This window comes from Typopeltis vanoorti, chromosome 26, assembly GCF_054136105.1.
Source record: "Typopeltis vanoorti isolate ZY-2024b chromosome 26, IOZ_Tvanoo_1.0, whole genome shotgun sequence".
Classification (NCBI taxonomy): Eukaryota; Metazoa; Arthropoda; class Arachnida; order Uropygi; family Thelyphonidae; genus Typopeltis; species Typopeltis vanoorti.
In genome coordinates, this window is record NC_143574.1 from 20304640 (window position 1) to 20324184 (window position 19545).

A 19545-nucleotide genomic window follows, 5' to 3' on the forward strand; every position below is an offset into this window, starting at 1 on the left:
AGTGTCCTGTGCCTGTAACTTCACCTATTACGGACAGGAAGATCTGTTTAAAATCTGACTTAGGGAACTCAACAAGTACCATCAGTTTGGCATGCTTTGCACATCTCTTCACACAGGATTAGATAAAAACTACAGTGCTGCATAGTTGTTATAAATTGTAGAGACAGTTTGGAGTCAGCAGTCAATGAAACACTCCTTAATCTCACCAAGTATGGGGGCATTGATTTACCAAAAATTTGGAAAAACAATCATTTTGAGACCAACTCAACAGTTGTAAACTTTTATTCACCATTAGAGGATGCCAAATTAGGGCTTTAGTTTATTTATATCTTACGGTTTGAATTGTTTCTAATGTTTCTGATCTTTGAATTGTTAGTGCCTGTATATTGCAACAAGTTGTTTGTGCTCTGAAGATGCTGGTTTGAAATACTACTTAATATATTGACAGTTGCAGTAGACATACATTGCCAAACCTACAAGTAAGTTACATTTACTGTATTATAGTTACTAATATAACGTTAAAACTTTGATGGTCACCGGTGACCTATATAGCCTAAACTTGATATGTCTAAGCAGTTGCAAGTGATATACATCATTGGAAGACAAAGGGAGTGATTAAATGGCAGGAAGAAGTTTTGTTAAGGTAAATGTCTGATTATCAATGTGTTAATAAATATCTTATTTCCTTTTTGCAAATTTGTTTAATACTGTTAAGCATAAGGTGAATAATTTCTGACACCCAAGCTAATCTTCATTGTTATTGTTGTTCAGGCTATAAGTTCTATCGGAAATAACAGGTGTAACATTGATGCCCATGGATGTTGGTGCATGTTTTGTTTTTTTAATGTAATAAATGTTCATGTCTTTAATGCAGTTTTTTGATTTGTATTTTGTATATTTTTTAAATTTTGTTTGATGTTTTTTTTTATGATCTTTTTTGCTATTATTTTTGATGCAAGAAATTTTCTCATCTGCTAGATAAGTGTATTTATTTATGATGACTTTCATTGGTTAACACTATTAGAAAGTTAATTGTATACAGTACAGGAATGAAAGACTCACAGATATGTCTTTCACAACACCTAGTCAGTTTTCTGCGAATACTCAGCAGTGTATTCTTACATACTGCTAAACTGAACCCCTCAAGACATGATCTATCAGAGTAACTGGCAGTAGGGTTATCCACTAGCTAGGAAGCCTTCTAGTGCATTATTATAAGATTGTCTAGTGTATCATCTGTTGGCTGGTCTGGAAAACAGCTTTGCTGTTGTACCCTCAGATGGAGCGATACTAGCACTGTAACAGTGTTTGTCATGCCTTGATGGATGTCGCTTAAATTGCCACTAAGAAGAGATTGAGGTGGGGTGGCAGAAATTGCAGATCTTGTTCTGGAGACCAAACTTAATAACCACTAGTAATGAAAACAATTTACTGTCTCTGTCTTCCAGCTAGTAAGTGTGTTTATTAGATGGTTACACATACCTGGATGCCAGAGCTCTGTTTGTGGCAGGTAACATGGGATTGGCATCGCCAGTCAATTAACAGTCTGCTGTATTCCTTAGCCACTCAGTAAAGTTACTCACTTCACTGAGCAGCTAAGGAATCTTACTTTGCCAGCGCTTATTCACTGGCAAAGTGAAACATTAGCTTAATTAGTTATATTGGTTGGCCAAGTGCCTACTATCACCTCCACTCTGCAAATTATATATTATGAGTTCAGATCCAACTGTTGCTTAGATGTTTCTGAATGTCCTTAGGTGGTGGATGATTTTCACTGCCTGTATAAAACCACCACCACCCTGCTTATACTGGAGGCTTGAACTGACATGAGAATCCTCCATAATTGGTTTGTAAAGTAGAGATGCCTTGATTTCCTAAACTTTACCCACTCATGTTATTAATGTGTGATAGATTATAACCTTTCATGAACAGAGTTTACATGAAAAAAAAATTGTAAATTGATTATTATTATTCTCTTCTTTTAACAGAAATGATTTCTCAACAACAGGTCTTAAATTAATCCTCATCATAATCAATTCATCCATTTTTGAGTTGTTACATGTATAGAAATGTATGGATGAAGAGAATGCAGTTGATATGGCTCATTGACTTGTGGATATACTTGAAAAATATATGAGTTGATGAAATCGATTGACATTGAAGAAGGATTTAAATTACTTTATTTAATTTTTTTTCTCCCATTTCTGATGAGAGTGGAATTATCAGGTTGTATTAACGAAGAAGCAGAATTTCATGATACGTTGAATTAATCATTAGCAAGTTATGTTATACATGGTATAAGTGAATAAGAATATAAAGTTAAGAAGCAAAATGTCAACATCATGAGGGTGTTGGGGAAATTACATCTTTAGTTTCAGATATTTCACATGGAGAGAAGAGGCAAGGAATAAGAAAAGTCTCATTGACAATGTTATTGTTGATAGTGATGTTTTCCCACTGGCGCAGGACACCAGGGTGTACAGAGGGTATGAAATTGGAAGTGATCACCATTTAGTCTTGAGCAGGATAAAGTTGAATTTCATACTGAAGAAAAAGAACATATAAGAAAGTTTTAAAGCGAATAAAAGTTGAGCAGCTCTCAGATGTGAACTGTAGACTAAAATACACAAAGATTATTGAAGAAAAAATGAAAGAGTTTGAGAACAGGAACCAAACCTTGGAGATTCAGTGGCAAGCCTTGAAGAAAACCCTGATTGATTCAGCCAGAGAGGCATATGGTGAGGTTTTCTGCGAGGATAGAAAAATCAGAACTCCATGGTGGACACAGGAAGTTAAAGAGGCAGTGAAGGAAAAGAAGAAAGCATATCAAAAGTTCCTGGCAAATAAGTCAGCTTGTGCTCTTAGAGAATACAGAGACAAATGGAAGAAAGCTAAACACTGTGTAAAATTAGCTAAACAAAAGTCATGGGAAGACTTTGGTAAGAACATAGAAAATAAATATCAGAAGGTGGCAAGGTATTCTGGAGGTTGTTGAAGCAGCTCAGAAATGGAGGAAAGAGTGCTGTAAAAGGAATTAGAGATGATAAAAGTGACATGAAAACTGGAGGAAAAGACAACCTTGAAATATGGAGTAATTACTTCGAAAAATTGCTAAATAAAACAAGCAGTGATAGCACAGTGGAAAAAAAAAACACTGACAGGCATGCAGTCATGAATACATATCCATACATGAAGTAAAAAAAACCCATCAAAGGACTGAAATGTGGAAAGGCAGCGTGAATAGATGATGTTAGACCAGAAATGCTCAAGTATGGAGGTATAAAGGTCTTGCAGTAGCTGCACTGCATAGTAGTTCAGAAGGCCTGGACAGAGGGACGAATTCTAGATATTGGAGTAGAGCCATCATAGTACCCATTTATAAAATGGGTAGTAAAACTGAATGGGAGAATTAGAGATATTTCTCTTCTGAGTATTCCTGGTAAGATTTATGCAAGTATACTTGAGAAATGGTTGAGAAGGATTGTGAAAGAAAAGCTTGATGAAGAACAAGCTGGGGATTCAGGCCAAATAGAGGCTGTCAGGATCAGATTTCACTTTACGACAAGTAGTTGAGAAGTCATGGGAATATAACAGAGATCTGTATTTAAGTTTTGTTGATCTGGAAAAGGCATATGATAAGGAGCCAAGAAAGCTATTCAAAATACTACAGTTATATGGTGTCAATATTATATCAAGCAATGCTTAGCCTTTATTTGAGTTGTAAGTTATCAGTTAGAATTGAAGGAAGTACAGTAAGATGGTTTAATGTTAAATCTGGTGTCAAACAAGGATGTACATTATCCCCTCTGTTATTCATTAACTATATGGATCACATTATGAAGCAAGGTGGTGTTAAACCTGATATCAAAATTCATCATCATCGTCATCATCAAATTCCTGCCATGTACCCTCAAGGGGTGTACAGGATATGAAAGTACTACATGAAAAAATTACATCATTACTAACTTCCTATCTACAATTTTCCTCCAAATCAGTCTGTTACTTGTCAAGACTCCAACATTATCAGATCGTATATTTCTATCGTCCAAGGCACTTTGTACCATATCAATCCACCTATATCTTGGTCTTCCCCTGGGTCGTTTTTCTGCCAACCTGGCAGAGAACACTTGTTTTGCTAGTCTTTCCTCTCCCATTCTATTTAAGTGACCATACCACCTGAGATTAGCTCTGCTAACGCATTCCTGGATGAGGACAATGTCAAGTTCTTTCCTAATATCCTCATTTTTAATATGATATTGCCATTGATGCCATCTGTTCACACCTCTAATCTTTCTCAGGACTCTCATATCTGCGGTCTCTAGTCTTTGGTCAAGTGTTTTACTTCTGACCCAGCTCTCAGATCCATAAGTTAAAACTGGTTTGAACACTGTCTTGTATACAGCTAATTTAGTGTTCCGACTAATTTCTCTCTTATTCCATATGAATTTATTCAATTGACTTCCCACCATACCAGGTTTGCTGATTCTGTTGTCTATTTCTATATTTAATTTACCCTCTCCAGTAAAAATCGTGCCTAAGTAGCTGAAATGTTTTACTTGTTCCACAGGTTCTCCATTCACAGCAGAGTTGACATTTTCAATGATTCTGCCTATTTTCATTGTCTTTGTCTTTTTATTGCTGACCTTCATACCATACCTATTACAACAGCTATTCAATTTAGTCAGAGAATCTTGCAGACTTGTAGCGGATTTATATAGAAGTATAACATCATCCGCATAAAGCAAAGAGCTGACATTAATATCTCCAATTTTGATATCAGTTTTAATACCACTTTGCTTCATAATGTGATCCATATAGATAATGAATAATAGAAGGGATAATGTACATCCTTGTCTCACACCAGATTTAACATTAAACCATCTTCCTGTACTTCCTTCAATTCTAACTGCTGACTTACAACTCAAATAAAGACTAAGTATTGCTTGATATAATGCCCCATCGACACCATATAACTGCAGCGTATTGAATAGCTTCTTTGCACCTTGTCATATGCCTTTTCCAAATCGACAAAACTTAAATACAGATCTTTGTTATATTCCCATGCTTTCTCGACTATTTGTCATAAAGTGAAGATCTGATCCTGACAGCCTCTATTTGACTTGAATCCAGCTTGGTCGATTGGTAGAGCCTCTGCTACTAATGGCTCAGTTAAGTAAGTTTGAGCGCGGTTAGTAGTTGGAAGGGGGCCAATCGTTCGATGCTGTCGGCACACTCTCCCTCGATGAGTCTTTGGACTCCCTGGAGGTGTCGAAATAATAATATCAATAATAATAATATACTTGCATAGATCTTGCCAGGAACACTCAGTAGGGAAATACCTCTGTAATTCTCGCATTCAGTTTTATTTCCCTTTTTATATATGGGTACTATGAGAGCTCTACTCCAATCATCGGGAATTCGTCCCTCTGTCCAGGCTTTCTGAACTATGCAGTGCAGCCACTGTAAGACTTTTATACCACCATACTTCAGCATTTCTGGTCGAATATCATCTACTCCTGCTGCCTTTCCACATTTCAAGCCTTTGATGGCTTTTTCTACTTCGAGTATGGATATGTATTCCTGACTGCATGTGTAGTCAGTGTTTTTACCACTGTGCTGTCATCACTGCTTGTTTCATTTAGCAGTTTTTCAAAGTAATTACTCGATACTTCAAGGATATCTTTTTCTCCTGTTTTCATGTCACCTTTATTTACAGCACTCTTTCCTCCATTCCTAAGCTTCTTCAACAACCTCCAGAATATTTTGCCACCTTCTTGATATTTATTTTCTATATTCTTGCCAAAGTCCTCCCATGACTTTTGTTTAGCTAGTTTTACACACTGTTTAGCTTTCTTACATTTGTCTCTGTATTCTGTAAGAGTAAAAGCTGTCTTATTTGCCAGGAACTTTTGATATGCTTTCTTCTTTTCCTTCACTGCCTCTTTAATTTCCTGTGTCCACCAGGGAGTTCTGATTTTTTTATCCTTGCACACAACCTCACCACATGCCTCTCTGGCTGAATCAATCAGGGTTTTCTTCAGAGTTTGCCACTGAATCTCCAAAGTTTGATTCCTGTTCTCAAACTCTTTCATTTTCTTTTCAATAATCTTTCTGTATTTTAGTCTACAGTTCACATGTGAGAGCTGCTCAATTTTTATTTGCTTTAAAACTTTCTTACATGTTATTCTTTTCAATATGAAATTCAATTTTATCCTGCTCAAGACTAAATAGTGATCACTTCCAATTTCAGATCCTCTGTACACTCTGGTGTGCTGCACCAGGGAGAAAACATCACTATCAACAATAACATAGTCAATGAGACTTTTTTATTCCTAGCCTGTTCTCTCCATGTGAATTTGTGCACGTTTTTATGTTGGAACATGGTGTTAGTAATAACCAGTCCATGTCCTGAGCAGAAATCCCACAGATATATCGTTATTATTATTGGCTTTGCTCTTTTCTCCAAATTTTCCCAAAATATTTTTGTATATCTCGCAATCATTTCCTACTCTGCTATTTAGATCCCCAACAAGGACCAACTTTTCATTTTTCATTGTGTCAGTTGCTTTTTCTAAAGCGTCAAAAAATTCCTCCACTTCTACCTTAGTAGAACCTTCTGTGGGACCATAGGCACAAATAAGTCTCATTGTCCAGTTCCCCATTCTCATATTTGCCCACATTACTCTTCTTGAGACTGACTGCCATTCAAGAAGATTAGCCTCGTATTTTGTGTTGAATACTATCGCTACTCCTTCTTTTCCTTGATTGTCATTGCCTGAATATAACATTTGTATTTATTGCTCAGAAAGATCTCACCAGTTTTGGTTTTTTTTGTTTCAGTCACCCCTATTATGTCGATCTGGTACTTATCTAATTCCTCAGCTAGCTCCATTTCTTTGCCATTCAGGCTTCTTACGTTGATAGTACCGATCTTTGTACCATCATTTTTTATTTTGGTTTAACCAATAAGAATACAATTTGGTCGGCTAAATCCCAAAATGCCAGCCCATTCAGTATCAAAGTGGATACCCAACAGGGTGCACCACGAGAAGGTGAGGATTGGACATTAGGTCAGAAGCCCTGGTCGGTTCTCCGCATTCCTTTAAAGGCTATGTGGAGGTCTCCTCTCAGTTATACAGCTTTGACCCTCAGCTCTTTACTTTATGCAGATGATGTTATACTTTTAAATTAATCCAGCACAAGTCTGCAATATTCCCTGATTAAATTGAATAACTGTTATAATAAATTTGGTATGAAAACCAGCAATAACAAGACAAAGACACTGAATATAGGAAGAAGCATTGAAAATATGAAGTGCATTGTGAATGGAGAAATTATAGAACAAGTAAAACATTTCAGCTACTTAGGCACGATTTTTAGTGAAGATGGTAATTTAAATATGGAAGTAGACAACAGAATCAACAAAGCTGGTATGGTAGGAAGTCAACTGAATAAATTTATATGCATTAAGAGAGAGATTAGTCAAAACACTAAATTAGCTATATAAAAGACAGTGTTCAAACTAATTATTACTTATGGATCCTAGAGCTGGGTCAGTAGTAAAACACTTGACTAAAGACCGCAAATATGAGAGTCCTGAGAAAGATTAGGCGCATGAACAGATGGCATCAATGGCAATATCATGTTAAAAATGAGGATATTAGGAAAGAACTTGACGTTGTCAGCCTCCAGGAATGCATTAGCAAAGGTGGTTTGGTCACTTAAACAGAATGGGCAAAGAAAGATTAGAATAAACGACCCAGAGGAAGACCAAGATATAGGTGGATTGATACGGTACAAAGTGCCTTAGACGATAGAAATATAAGATCTGGAAATGTTGGAATCTTGACAAGTAACAGACTGATTTGGAGGAAAATTGTAGATATGAAGTTAGTAATGATGTAATTTTTTCATGTAGTACTGTCATATCCTATACACCCCTTGAGGGTACATGGTAGGAATTTCAGATGTGACTAATTGGAGTTATATTGGGCAGGTTATCTTGTTAAACTGTGTGAGATAGAACGATGACCACCAGCTGAAAATCCATTTGGAATTAGAGAATAACATTTTCAACCATTTATTCCATCAAAAGATGAGAACAGATTCTTCACTATAATTCAGATCATGTTCTATTAAAATATATGAAAAGAAAGGCGTTACGAATGGCCAGTGCAAAGTAGCATTTTGTATTTTTTTTAAACCGGAATACTATTTTGTGTATATTTTAAGTTTATGCTCTATTAATTATCTTTGTGAGAGGAAGAAGGAATTTTACTTAACTTTGGGAAAGGGGGGGGGTGCCACTTTGCACTTAGCATTATGATTTACTAAGTGCAAAGTGGCATTTGTGTGTGTGTGTGTGTTTTAAAATTAAAATGATTTTTTATGTTTCATTATTTCTGTGAGAGAGGGAGATGCCTTAACTTTGGGAAAAGGAAAAAATCCTGAAACTCCACATCAGAATTAAAAAAAAAACATCTGTCACTTTGCTGGTTTGAATGTAGTAACATAACTTAATAACATAAAATTCCTCTATTTACTAATATTGTTTTAAATTTGCAAAAAAAAAAAAAAATCAATTTCAGGTATTTGTTACTTCTGAGTGCAGATTCAATACATTGGCAGAATTGGTCCATCACCATTCCATGCATGCAGATGGACTCATCACCTTACTTCTTTATCCTGCACCAAAGAGAAATAAACCAACAGTTTTTGCCTTGAGTCCTGAACCAGATGAATGGGAAATAGACAGGACAGACATTGTTATGAAACACAAACTAGGTGGAGGACAGTATGGTGATGTGTATGAAGCTGTATGGAAACGATATAACATGACAGTTGCTGTAAAAACTCTAAAGGTGAGCTGTTTTATATATTGTTTTATGAAGAAAACAATACCACTCTAGGTTTTTTTGCTGAAATTTATAGCATAATATATTTTATGAAACAGTAAAATATATTAATATATTTAAAAATATATATTGATGTTTATTCTTTAAAATATCCTTTTTATTTTTTACTATGTATTGCTATTACATTGTTGAAATAGCATAGTCGATTCTCGGTGACTGAAAAATTGTTAACCAGCCTGTTTTTATTTTCTGTGGATAAAATGTATCATTGTATATTGTAATTTCTATTTTTACTATTAGATAAAATAGAAATTGGCAGTTTTCTGTTCATGCATGTGTACTCAAACGTGTCAAAGCTTAAGAGGAATAGTAGTCATATATATACAATCAGTGGACAAAACATTAGAGTAGGGTGATGGGAAGTTGACACTGGCATCCCCTGTGCAGAGTGAAACATACCCAAACTGAATGCAGACAGTAAATAGACAGACATCGCGGCTTTCCAATAGTGTATCACAATCAATGAACATAGGTAAATTTGGCAATCTTAGCAATTTTGATTGTGGATGTATTATCGTCGCAAGACAGATGGGTCATTCTATCGCCCAAGTGTTAAGAATCCTAGGGTTCTCGAGGGCAACCGTATAAGGGTCTACCATGAGCATATCATCAATGGATGTTGGAAGTTTATTTTCCACTTGGTTAGACTATAATAAATTTAGTTTAATCCTTTACCCAAGTGTAGGCAAACAAAGTTTGCGCCTGAAGTAGTTCAGGACTGAGGCATCTTGTAGCAAAGGGTCCACCTTTGCTACAAGTTGCCTCAGTCCTGAACTACTTCAGGCGCAAACTTTGTTTGCCTACACTTGGGTAGGATTAAACTAAATTTATTATGAACATCAATGGATGTACCAGCATCTACAAGCAAGTGGTGGCCGATCACACGCCATTGATGACCAGTGTTGACATAGACTGTCCAGGCTCGTACAGACCGACAGCAGCGCCACAAATCACATCCAGTTTCAAGTCGGAGGTTTAAGCAGCATTAGCAAGCGAATGGTACAACGTATTTCTGCATACCATGGACTATGGGAGCTGTGCCCTAATTATGGGCCACTGTTGACAGCGTGTCATCGGTCATTGTGCCTCACCTTGTGTTGGGACCATCAAAACTAGACCTCTGCAGAGTGGACCAGAGTTGTGTGGTTTGAGGAATCCTGTTATCAGTTGTACCGAGCTGATGAGAGGGTGTGGTGTCGACAGCATGAGGCCATGACTCTCTCTCGTGTCAGGTCAACTCTGTTCAAGGAGGTGGTGGCTCTGTGATGGGTTTGGGAGCCTTCCCATGTGACACGTTAGGTCTGGAGAGGTCCTTAAATGCTGCAAGCTACCAGAATGTGCTGGTAGCTTGCAGCATTTAAGGACATCAAAATTAACCACTTTGATTTCGCCCTTACTGTCTGGAAAAGGTTCTGAAGTGATTGATGTTGTTGAGTTATCTTCGTCTAACTTTACATATTTCAGTATGGATCCTCGTAATTTTTCCTTTTCCTTATCACTTTCATTCTTTCTTTCTTTTGCGATAAAAAGCACCAGACAGATGTTTAGTTTTCCTATCCGACATATCTAAACGTATAATAAAAAACATTAATAATAATGGTAATAATTCTTCTTCTTTCACTCTGCCTTATCCCATGTTAAACGGGGTCGGCACACCAATCTTTAACCTTCCTCTTCCAAGTTCTCCAGTCCAGAGCATCCTTCGGACTCCATCCTTTCTCCCTAAAATCCTCTGTCATCTTATCCCTCCATCTGAGCTTGGGCCTGCCTCTTTTCCTCCTTCCCTCCAACTCCATATACTCCACTCGTTTACCAACATACTCCTCACCCTTCCTCTCAACATGTCCAAACCACCTCAGCCTACTTTCTTGTATCTTCTTGCCAATTGGTCCCACCTTAACCGTACCTCTGATGTAGTCATTCCTTATCCTGTCCTTCTTTGTCACACCACTCATCCATCTCAACATCCGCATCTCCGCTACCTCCATCTTCCTCTCCTGTGCCTTGGTTATAGGCCACGTCTCTGCACCATGGAGCATCGCCGGCCTCACCTCCATCTTATAGAGCTTTCCTTTCATCTTACAACTCACTCTCTTGTCGCACAGGACCCCGCTCATCTTTCTCCAATTCACCAACTGCATGTTATTCGGTGCTGTATTTCCTCATCCAGGTCACCATTCCTCTCGACAACCGACCCAAGGTACTTGAATTTCTTCCCTGAAATTAGCCTTTCACCCTGGAGTCGTATGACGATATCCTCGTCACTCCCCGTTGACATATATTCAGTCTTCACCTGGTTAATTCTCATGCCGCTCTCCTCCAATGCCTTTCTCCACTCTTCCAGGGTATTTTCAAGCTTCTCTCAGGATGATTCGCATAGAACAGTGTCATCGGCAAATAGCATGCTCCATGGTGCCTCCTTCTTGACATCCTCCACTAGTACATCCATGATCAGGTCAAAGAGATAGGGGCTCAGAGCTGACCCTTGGTGTAGCCCTACGACAACAGGGAACCCTTCTGTCATGCCGACACTAGACCTGACCTGAGTTTCTGTTCCCTCATACATCTCCTTCACCAACCTCACGTACTTCTCCGACACCCCCTTCTTCCTCATACACCTCCATACCTGGAAAAGGTATACGACAGAGTGGCCTGGCCACTCTGTCGTATGCCTTTTCCAGGTCTATAAACACATGCAGATCCACTTGCATCTCTCTATATTTCTCCATCAATCGCCTTAGTGCAAATATTGCATCCGTTGTCCCTCTTCCTGGCATAAATCCAAACTGCTCCTCACCAATTTTCGTTTCCTGCCGTAACCTTGCTTCAATTACTCTTTCCCATATTTTTAATGTGTGTGACATCAGCTTGATTCCTCTCTAGTTGCCACAGTCTTGAACATCTCCTCTTCCTTTGTAGATTGGGACGAGAATACTTTTCCCCCATTCCTCTGGTATCTTTTCCTTTTGGGCTATTTTACACATCAGATCCCATAACATATCCACGCCCTCACTGCCCAAACTTTTCCACACTTCCCTAGATATCTGGTCTGCTCCCACAGCCTTTCCATTCTTCATTTTTCTCAGTACCCAAACCACTTCCTCTCTACTTATGTCTTGCACCGGTCTCTCATTTACCTCTCCATCCTCGCACCTCTCTCTTGGTAATAATGGTAATAATAATAATAATAAGCACAAATAATTTTTCTCTTTTTGAATGAATAAATAAATGTTGTAATGACCCAAACTGATGTAAGCCTTTCTGTACAGATTCCAAAAAAAAAAAAATTCCGATCTGTCTGTCTGTCTGTCAGGTCTATCTGAAAGACAGTGGTATATTTTATAACAGGTACTAGAAAAAAAAAACAAAATATTGTAATTCCATTTTTTCCCAATTATGTATTTTTAATAGCAAAAAACTAGGCCAAAACTATGGTTTGCTTGGATGAACATTCCTTGTTGAGTGAGGTTTTTAAAGAGAGAGAGAATGAAACCCAAAGAAGATATTTCGAAGTTAGCACTGCTATAAGTTTTAACAATGTTACATTCCTATTTCATTGCCAATATTTTAAAATTAACTATAGGCTATATCGAATTTATTCCATTGGCCTCCCTAGAGATTTGGCTGCCGGGCATGCACGCATGCTCTGCACACTTATTAGAACCAGCCCTGAGTGTTGATATTGATGATATTATAACCTTAGAATACTTTCTTTTTATTTTTTCATATCATTTTGTGTTTCAATAAAATTTTTGTTTATTAATATTAGTGATTGCTTTCAGTATACCTTTTTTGAAAATGTAAAAAATTACCAGTAATTTATCAATAAAATGAAAATTACCAGTAATTTATCAATAAAATGAAAATTACCAGTAATTTATCAATAAAATGAAAATTACCAGTAATTGAAAAAGTTGTAAATTTTTAATCCCTAGTTTTTATAAAAACATAGGGTCACTATTACCTAAGATTTTCAACTTATATAAAAAAAAAAAATCTTGATAGTATTGCTTTTTTTTTTTTATTTGTCACTTTTCATTCATGTCGCTGTTAATGCCTTTGCATATTTCTACTTTTCTTCCACTGCTGTTGAACCAAGCATCAATTTGACAAATGACTTTATATGATAGTAAAATCAGTTTTTCTTTTAACTAAAATTTTGAACACAACTACTTTTTCTTCAATGTGATTTTCATCTTTGCTACATTATAGGAATCTGAACTTTAAACAGATGTCAGTTGTACACTAAGAGAGTCATGCCTTTCAGAGGTAGGAAAGGAAAAAAGAAGAAAAAAAAAAGGGGAAGGGATGATAGGCTATTCAACTTTGGGAAATGCTAATTTTTAAATTTAAAAATACTGCATTTTTTAATTAATTCATTTGTATGTCTACCATTTACAAAATAGTTTTATTTAGGGCATTATTATTATTATTATTATTTGTACACCTCCATGGAATCCTTAGAATCATCATGAGAGGCCTACTAACATTTCACCAATCACTCACCTTCATTTGTACAATACTTACTATATTTCACTTTGAACTTGTCACTAACAAAGCATTTACAATTAGATCCAACACCCTATCCCAATCATTCATCACTCTCCTAGCAAAAAATCTAGTATTCATGCACTTGCTAACTACACTCTTACTCACTTTCCAGGGATGACACCCCTAATTTTTCACACACTTGTCATGATTGATTCTCTTCCATCAGGATGGGTTGAGTACTTCACGAGCCAATGGTCTCTACTCTTCTCTTAATAAAGTCTTTCTCGAAAGATCTTGGATGGATGCTGTTGATCTTAGCAGCTTTCTTATCACTTATTTCTTGACACTTGTCATATATTGAAAAATTTCCTTTGTATCAATTCTATAAAACTCTTTAAGTAACTTTTATGTCTTGTTCATATCTCCCCTTTTCCACCTCAGCCAATTTCTGTAATCCATATCACTTTAATCTGGCCTCATAAATCATAATGGTAAGGAAATTACTGAAGCTAATCAAATAGTTGAGTTGCTTAGTGATCATTTCGCAAAAGTGTACCATCTTCGTAGTGATAGTGCAGTGTCAGATGTGCCATTGACAGATGAGAGTATAGAGATAGATGAAATTGAGGTGCTTAATATATTAAAGAACCTTCATGCTAACACTGCCATTGGGTTAGATGGCATATCGGCCCATGTGTTACGAGAATGTGCAAGAGAATTAGCAACTCCTCTAACCAGGATGTTTAATTTAAGCCTCAGTTCTGGTAAAGTGCCAATAGAGTGGAAAGAGGGGAAAATAGTTCCATTGCACAAGGGAGGCTCTAAGACTGATGTTGCAAATTATAGACCAATCAATATATCTGGAGTGGTGGTTAAGATTTTGGAGAAATTAGTTAAAATTAGAATTCAGGACTGGGTGGACAGCAATATGATACTTTATAAGGGGCAACATGGTTTTGTGAAAGGTAGGTCTTGCCTAAGTAATTTGCTTACGTTCTATAATAAAGTAACAGTGGAGTTGGATAAAGGAAATCCTTACTCAGTGATACTGCTTGACTTTGCAAAGGCTTTTGACAGGATTCCACATGGAACTCTGTTACATAAATTAGAGCAAATGGGTTTGGATCCGAAGATGGTGATTTGGATTAAAGGATGGCTGGCGGACAGATATCAAAGAGTGGTTTATGGAGGAGCTGAGTCCAGGAAAAGGCAAGTGACTAGTGGTGTACCTCAGGGCTCAGTTCTTGGTCCTCTATTGTTTAATTTGTACATCAATGATATTGGAAATACCTTGAATGGAAATATCCACTTGTTTGCTGATGATGCAAAATTGGGAAGAGCGATAATCAATTCAAATGATGTGGATATTTTACAGGATGACTTAAATAGGCTGACGCTATGGACTGAGGTAAATGGCTGTCAGTTCAACGTGGCTAAGTGTAAGGTGATGCACTTCGGGAGGATGAAATCGCATGCTGTTTACTATATAAACGGAACTGAACTGCATGAAGTTGATGAGATAAGAGACTTGGGAGTTATTGTGGACAGAGAACTTAAGTTTAAAGGGCATATTGCTAAGATTGCCAAAACATCACATCAAATTACTTGGTTGTTGAGGAACACACTAACAAGCAGGGATAGGGAAGTTATTATTCCACTCTATAAGGCATTAATAAGGCCGCATTTGGACTATTGTGCACAGATCTGGTCGCCAGGATTTCTTGGTGATGCGGAAGTGGTAGAAAGGATTCAGAGGAGGGTTACAAAGATTGTTGCAGGTCTGTGGGATGTTCCCTATGAGGATAGATTGATGATCTGTGGGCTCCAAAAACTAGCTGATAGACGTAGGAGAGGAGATATGATAGAGGTATTTAAATTGTTAAAGGGATTTTACAGGATTGATACTGATGATATTCTTAAGACCAATGCAGGATGTGAGAGAACGAGGGGTCATCCCTGGAGATTGTGTAAGAGTGTGGTTAACAAGGGTGTTAGGACTAGATTTTTTACTTGGAGGGTTGTGAATGGGTGGAATGCTTTGCCAGAACTGGTTGTGAATGCTTCAACTGTGAATAAATTTAAGGAGAGGTATGACAGGTATTGTGTAAATAATGGTTAGTGTGTCAATGTCGGGTCTCCCGCGATGAGTCTTTTGACTCCATGGAGACACCGTTAAAATAATAATAATAATAATAATAAGTAGAACCTTGGTCATTTGCTTCTGGATCCACTCTACCTCTTTCACATCTTCAAGAAACTCAGTTGACCATATCTGTCCACAGTAGTTCAGATGGAATCTTATAAAATCCTTATAAAGAGATATAATAATTTCCTTATCTTTGCTCATCAGTGTGTTTTTCAGTAAGCTGCATTTGCAATATTGATATCTGAACTTTAATCAGTCCCATCAACCATAATTTCTTGCAGTCCAGTTCCATCAGTGTAGTACACAGCTGGCAATCTCTTCATCTCTTACACTTTGCCACATTATAGTGATAGTTATTCTCCCTTATCCATATAACCAGTGTATTTAAATCAGCCAGCATGATCTTTACATCAGCTCTGTTCAGTTTTACATCATCAGCACACACCATGAATATTTCTTCTTGTTTTTTTCCTATATCATTAATATAAAAGTTAAATAGTGGTGGTCTGAGTAAAGAGCTTTGTGGCACACTCCTAATAACAGGCCTTCTCCTGGATTCCTCCATAAACTACTGCTGGTCTGTACATCAGTTCTCTCTTATCCACATCACCAGCTTCACATTCATCCCCATTTATTCTGGTTTATTATAAGGGTTCTTTGTGGTATCGTATCAAATATCTTAGCAAAGTCCAGCAGTATCATCATGTAGCTATTCTCTCTATCCATCTCATTTGTCTGTTTATTATACAAAGTGAGTAAATTGGTGAGATAGGATCTATCCTTCACAAAACCATGCTGCCCTCATATAGCATTCCATTCTTATCCACTCATTCCTGAATTTTCCCTACCAACTTCCCAACTTCTTCATTAACCAGATCAACTACCATTCTCGAGATGCTGATCAGTCATTAATTTGCTACCTCTGCATTGAAGTCTCCGTTATGCAGTAGAACTATTTTCACTCTCTTGATATCTTACCAGAGCTGAGACTCATTCTGACCATTTCCCTAGTACATTATTCAGCTTATAACCCATCGATTCCCATTACTGTATTTGCATTAAGGTTATATAAAATCCTCTACTTCATTTTCTTCTTCTGTTTCCACATCAGCTCTTGTCACATCTGTTATTGTAGTATCTTCACCTGAATGATATACTTTTCAGAAAGTGATTGCTTAGTAATTCAACTGTTTTTTGTTTAGCTCCCACCTCCCTACCATCAGCCTTCGTCGTATGTGTATTCTTGATGATAGTGAATCCTCTGGGTGGATATTACACACACATACAAAAAAAAAAAAAAAAAATCCATAATTCCTTTGGTTACCAGGCACTGCATTGTTGTATTTTTCTGTCTGCAGAAAACAGAAATGGAAATTTATTAAAAAATTCATTTTATTCTGCATAATATAGAAATAATACAATGCATTAATTTAAACCATAAATATTGTTTCTTCTATTTGGTAATGCATTAAATTTCTGGAATTGTGTTTCAATTTATATTTGATACTGCCCAACAGATTTAATTTGAGTTTTGAATTTGGAATCTCCAACTGAAACAGGACATCAATGTGCTTTGAAACCTTATCACTGATGTTTTATATGTCTGATATTTGCTTATTGCAGATGATAGACCTACCACTCTAGGCAAGATTTTTTTATTCAAGGTTGACTTTGAAAGTAGTTGCTTCCCAAAATCTTGGAACAGCAACCATATTATATACATGAATATACTCTCTATTCTATACTTTATACCATATCTCTATTACTCTTATAATGCTTTCTTTCCTATTCATTCTTTCTTATGATATCAAGCAGTAGCTTTGTCTTTCTTCCTTCTATTAAGTGAACTACAATTAAATGTCAGTGCAAAATGACTGGTAGCTGTCATTTTGCATTGATAGTCACCTGAAATAGAAGTTAAAAGTTAATCTCTGTGATAATCATCATAAATAATCATAGTATTGTACTTACATGGTGTATAATTTGAATTAATATGGTATGAAACATGAAAAGTATTGCTTATAATATTTCTATTATTCATTTTAAATAACACTGTTTTGGGCATAATTATTCAAAAGACTGTATTTTATTTTAAATTGTATTGAAATACATATCTGATCCTCTTGGTTTGGATAGATCGGAGGTGGAACTAAGTTAAATCCATCACATAAGTTGGAAAGTCAGATAACTGGAAAATTTGTTGTTAAAGGTCAGATGTCACATAACTTGCTGTATAGCGACCCCCCACACACACACACATTTATTTGACTAAACTTTTATATTATAATATCATTTTCATATATAGATTTTTTTTTTTAAATTACAAATAGAAGAAAGCTTATTTAGAAAAGTTTTATGGTTTTTCTAATGCCACTCTTATATCTTAGGAAGATACAATGGCACTGAAAGATTTTTTGGAAGAAGCATCCATCATGAAAGAAATGAAACATCCAAATCTAGTACAGCTGCTTGGTAATACTTTTAATATTATTTAGTTTTTTTTTTTTTTCTTTCTCCACTCATGAGGGAATTGATGATTGTCAAATGCTGAATATATATTTTATTTCAGATTGCAGTTTGATGGATGGTATTTATTCTTATTCTAACAGACATATCAATGTCTTTAAATATCATATGTTAACTTATATATGTTAACTTACCTTTTCTTAAGAGAAGAAGGTAAACTGGTAAATAAAGTGATCGCTGACTTCATGCTAGTACATGGTATGATCAACACCAGAGGAAACAAAATAAAAATACATAATTTATTTGCTAATATTTTGTAGTATTTTAAACCAGCATCTTCAGAGCAAAGACATACACTTTTTACAAAATGCAGATCATTCAATTAGATACTAAAAAAAATAACTATTGGCTTCTCATGGTGCCTTCTCTCTATGTATATTAAAATGACTTTCTCCCAGATCTTTGGTAAATTAATACAGCCATACTTATTGAAGTTTGGGGGTGGGGGGGATGATTAACTGTCAATGCTGATTCTAAAAATAGTTTCTCAGACTTGTAACATTTTTGTTTGTAGTATAGTAGTCTTCTTCCATTTAATTGTATATGAGAGTAATCCAGAGTGTGATCTATCAATCCTAGTGTGCTATATTGATGATGATAACACATGTAGTTTTATGTTCTTCAAAGTTAACAGACCTGCCAGTCTTTGTTTAATTCTCATCTGGAATTCATAGCACCTCATCATCAAATTTCTGACATATACCTTCATGGGGCTTACAGGATATCATGATGGTACTACATGAAAAAGCTACATCATTACTAATTGCCTATTGACAATTTTTCCTTCAAATTAATCTGTTATCTGTTAAGACTTCAATATAATCAGAACTTGTATTTCTGTCTCCTAAGGCACAGTTTACTGTATCGATCCACCTAGATCTTGGTCTTCCTCTGGAAAATTTTCCTGCCATCCTGACAAAGAACACTTGCTTTGCTACCCATTCTTCTTCTATTCTGTTTAAGTGACCATACCACCTGAGATTAACAATGCTGACACATTCACGAATGCTAGCAATGTCGTGTTCTTTCCTGATATCCCCCATTTTTAATATGTTACTGCCATTAATGCCACCTGTTCACTTCCTTGATATTTTTTAGAACTCTCATATCTGTGGTTTCTAGTCTTTGATCAAGTGTTTTATTTCTAATCCAGTTCTCACATCCATAAGATAAAATGGTTTGAACACTTTCTTATATGTAGCTAGTTTTGTGTTTTGACTGATTTCTCTCATATCCCATATAAATTAATTCACAGATATTATTTCCAGAAAATTTTTCATGTTACTCCTCTAAATAAATATTAATTTTTATGGTTCCACCCCTAATCTTGTTTTCATCATATTCTATCCTTTTCCTTTCCCCAAAAAATCTTTCATCTTCCCAAAGAATTTACCGCCCACACTTTAAAACCCGGGTTTTAAATTTCACATACCTTGTGTCTGACCCACATTTCTCCCACATCTCTCT

At 36.2% G+C, this 19545-nt stretch overlaps 1 protein-coding gene across 1 annotated transcript in view; it reads left to right on the forward strand.

Moving 5' to 3' along the window:
• The window catches only part of LOC150092387 (uncharacterized), a 265602-nt gene that overhangs the window by 108818 nt on the left and 137239 nt on the right, over positions 1-19545 (forward strand). The window contains exons 4-5 of the mRNA XM_090415087.1: positions 8589-8861; positions 17940-18024. Coding sequence (XP_090271213.1) covers positions 8589-8861; positions 17940-18024 — 358 coding nt within the window. The remainder of the gene's footprint in view (positions 1-8588; positions 8862-17939; positions 18025-19545) is intronic.